This window comes from Clarias gariepinus, chromosome 18, assembly GCF_024256425.1.
Source record: "Clarias gariepinus isolate MV-2021 ecotype Netherlands chromosome 18, CGAR_prim_01v2, whole genome shotgun sequence".
Lineage (NCBI taxonomy): Eukaryota > Metazoa > Chordata > Actinopteri > Siluriformes > Clariidae > Clarias > Clarias gariepinus.
The window spans coordinates 24,630,998-24,634,156 of NC_071117.1; the positions used below are offsets into that span (position 1 = coordinate 24,630,998).

At 37.7% G+C, this 3,159-nt stretch overlaps 1 protein-coding gene across 1 annotated transcript; it reads left to right on the forward strand.

Annotated features, from left to right (window-relative positions):
* The first annotated feature begins 329 nt into the window (after nucleotides 1-329).
* LOC128506346 (tripartite motif-containing protein 16-like) lies at nucleotides 330-2,865 on the forward strand. The gene is made up of 6 exons (XM_053476767.1): nucleotides 330-924; nucleotides 1,154-1,249; nucleotides 1,359-1,592; nucleotides 1,767-1,926; nucleotides 2,093-2,161; nucleotides 2,330-2,865. Exons 1-6 carry the CDS (start codon nucleotides 340-342, stop codon nucleotides 2,863-2,865), a joined length of 1,680 nt encoding a protein of 559 aa, XP_053332742.1. The 5' UTR covers nucleotides 330-339.
* Nucleotides 2,866-3,159: the final 294 nt, after the last annotated feature.

Below are 3,159 nucleotides of genomic sequence, written 5' to 3' on the forward strand. Positions count from 1 at the left end.
CGAGACATTATTATTATTAATATTATTATTATTATTATTATTATTATTATTATTATTATTAGCAGTAGTAGTGATATTAGTAGTTATATCAAATGTTATGTCAAATATTGCAAGTATATATACACAGACACACATAGTCAATTTATTTAAGTGACAACACATGTACATGTTTATTCACCAACACACACACACACACGCACAGACACACACGCAGACAAAGAGAGGGGGAGAGAAACAGACACAGGAAGTCACACATTTGAAAGAAAACAAAACTGATTGACTGCATCTCTCTCTCACGCACGCACACACACACACACACACACTCTCTTTCTCAGGAAAATGGCAGAGGCAATCATTTCAGTACCAAACGATCAATTCAGCTGTCCAGTGTGTCTGGATCTCCTGAAGGATCCAGTGACTCTTGCCTGTGGTCACAGTTTCTGTAAGGTGTGTATTAATAAATGCTGGGATCAGGAGGATGTGAAAGGTGTCTACAGCTGTCCTCAGTGCAAAGACACTTTCACTTTGAGGCCTGATCTACGCAAAAACACCATGCTAGCTGAAATGGTGGAGAGAGTGCAGAAAGCTGAAATCCGAGCTGCTCCTTCTGCTCAGCGTTACGCTGGACCTGGAGATGTGGCGTGTGATAGCTGCACAGAGAGAAGACACAAAGCCATAATGTCCTGTCTGATGTGTCAGGCCTCCTTTTGTGAAACTCATCTTAAACCTCATCTTAAAATTTCAGCAAAGCACACTTTGGTTGAAGCTTTACCAAAACTCCAAGAGAAGATCTGCTCTCAACATAAGAAACTGTTTGACATCTACTGTCTTACTGATCAGAAGTGTATTTGCTCTTCGTGTGTGTTGGAGAATCACAAAGGTCATGCCGCAGTATCACTTTCAGCAGGGAGAACCGAGAAACAGGTAAGACCTTTCCTATTTCTTTTTTTTTTTTTTAAATACATTCAAGATTATATATTTTTTTAAATCTAGAATCAACAAGTCAGATGTTAGATTTAAAATGTGACTGCAATGATTAAATTCAGCAGACTATTCTGTGTTACTTTTCAGTATGTTGTGTTTTCAAATGATGAATAAATCTGTCTTCCTCACGAGTTCTAATCATGGATCATGGATTATGATTTGTGTACAGAAAAAGCTAAAGGAGGAACGGAGGCAAAGCCAGCAGATAATCCAGGAGAAGCAGAAGAAGGTGGAGGAGCTGAAATGTTCTGTGATCAGGATTAAGGTAAGCAGTGTGTGGAGACAGAGCTGCTCCTAGAAACACACACAACATGAACAGCCAGATTCATGGTAAGCAAGTGTGTGTGTGTGTGTGTGTGTGTGTGTTCTAACAGTCTCGTGCTCAGACAGCAGTGGAGAAAAATGACATTATCTTTACTGAGATGATCAGCTCCATGGAGAAGAAGCGCTCCGAGGTGACAGAGTGGATCAGAGCTCAGGAGAAGGCTAAGTTGAGTCAAGCTGAACGACTTCTGGAGCAACTGGAGGAGGAGATCACTGATCATAAGAGGAGAGTCACTGAGCTGGAGCAACTTTCACATACACAGGATCACATCCATTTCCTCCAGGTAACAAACACACTTTGTAGTGATGAGTTAGTTATGTTTACATTTGACACCAAACCTTATTTTTTTCATGTTTTTGTAAGCAGCCTATTGATCCACGCTGCGTCTTTGATCGAATTTCATCAGAGATCGTTGGTTTATTTCTCGTTCCTCACCTTAATTCTTCTCTCATTGTAGAGTTTCCAGTCTCTCTGTTTCTCCTCTGGACATAGGGATTCTCGCAGCTTTACTCTCCAGCAACCTCTCTCATTCTGCAGAATCATGAATTCTCTCTCAGATCTTAAAACAAGATTCGAGGAGTTCTGCGAAGATCAATTCCAAAAAATCCCTCAGGATGGTAAGATGATCTGTTTCTCTTGGAGAAACACCATGATGAACATTTTTATTTATTTAGAAAATATTCATAAGATACTAAGAAATCTTTTAACAAAAAAAACTTTAAAAATTATTTAGAAAGTCCTGACATTTACTATATGACTTTAAAAGGCTTTCGTCTTTTACAGATGTTGCAGCTGCAGCAGTTCAGAAAATTTCACCATTAGAGCCAAAAAGCAGGGAAGAATTTCTGAAATGTATGTCCAAAACACACACACACACACACACACACACACACACACACACACACACACACACTGCCCAAAATCATATTTATTTATTTGTTTACTTATTTGTTTACTTATTTATTATTATTATTATTATTATTATTATTATTATTATTATTATTATGTGTTTCATTTTAGATTTTTGTTATCTGACTCTTGATGAAAAAACTTCCCATCATCGCTTCCTTCGTCTCTCTGAGAATAACAGAGTGGCAACCTTCAGTTGGATAAACAAGCTGTGTTCTTTTTATGCAGAAAGATTTGACTCCTGTTTTGAGGTTCTGTGTAAGGAGAGTATATGTGGGTGCAGTTACTGGGAGGTGGATTGGGGAAATCATAGTACTGTACACATTTCTGTCTCATATAAAGGGAGAAGGGAAAAAGAATGGGGTAAAGAGTGTGGGTTTGGATGCAACAGTCAGTCCTGGAGTCTGTACTGTTCTTCTTCTTCATCTCCTTTCTTTTTCTACCATAACAACACTAAAACTGAGCTCTGTGTTCCACCGTCCCCCAGAATCGGAGTGTATGTGGACTATAATGCAGGAACTCTGTCCTTCTACCGCGTCTCTGACCCGATGAGGCTCATCCACAGGGTCTCCACCAAATTCACTCAGCCTCTATACGCTGGCTTTGGGGTCTATAAAGGATCTGTGAGGTTGTGTGATCCGAAATAATGGTTTCATCATTGTTTTTACAACTGTGATAAAACTTAGACATCAGTCACAAAAAAACTAAAACATAAACAAAATATTAACTGTTAAAAAGGTGAATAGTTATAATCCAAATATAATCCAATTATGTATATCAGATCTACACAGATCTATATATAAATCTGATTCACAAAAAAATAACTTACATTTTTTGATAGTGTTTCCATTTGTTAAAAATATACATAGAAATCTCTGTAGAAGTACATTATCTGTAAATTGAACTGTTATTTTAAGTATTATTTCTATACTGAAAATGTT

Excerpts from the sequence above, each read along its gene's own strand:
- LOC128506346 (XM_053476767.1), top strand. The coding sequence starts at position 340 with ATGGCAGAGGCAATCATTTCAGTACCAAACGATCAATTCAGCTGTCCA. Across the intron at positions 1,593-1,766 it reads ATCACATCCATTTCCTCCAG|AGTTTCCAGTCTCTCTGTTT; the intron begins GTAACAAACACA and ends CTCTCATTGTAG. Across the intron at positions 2,162-2,329 it reads CAGGGAAGAATTTCTGAAAT|ATTTTTGTTATCTGACTCTT; the intron begins GTATGTCCAAAA and ends GTTTCATTTTAG.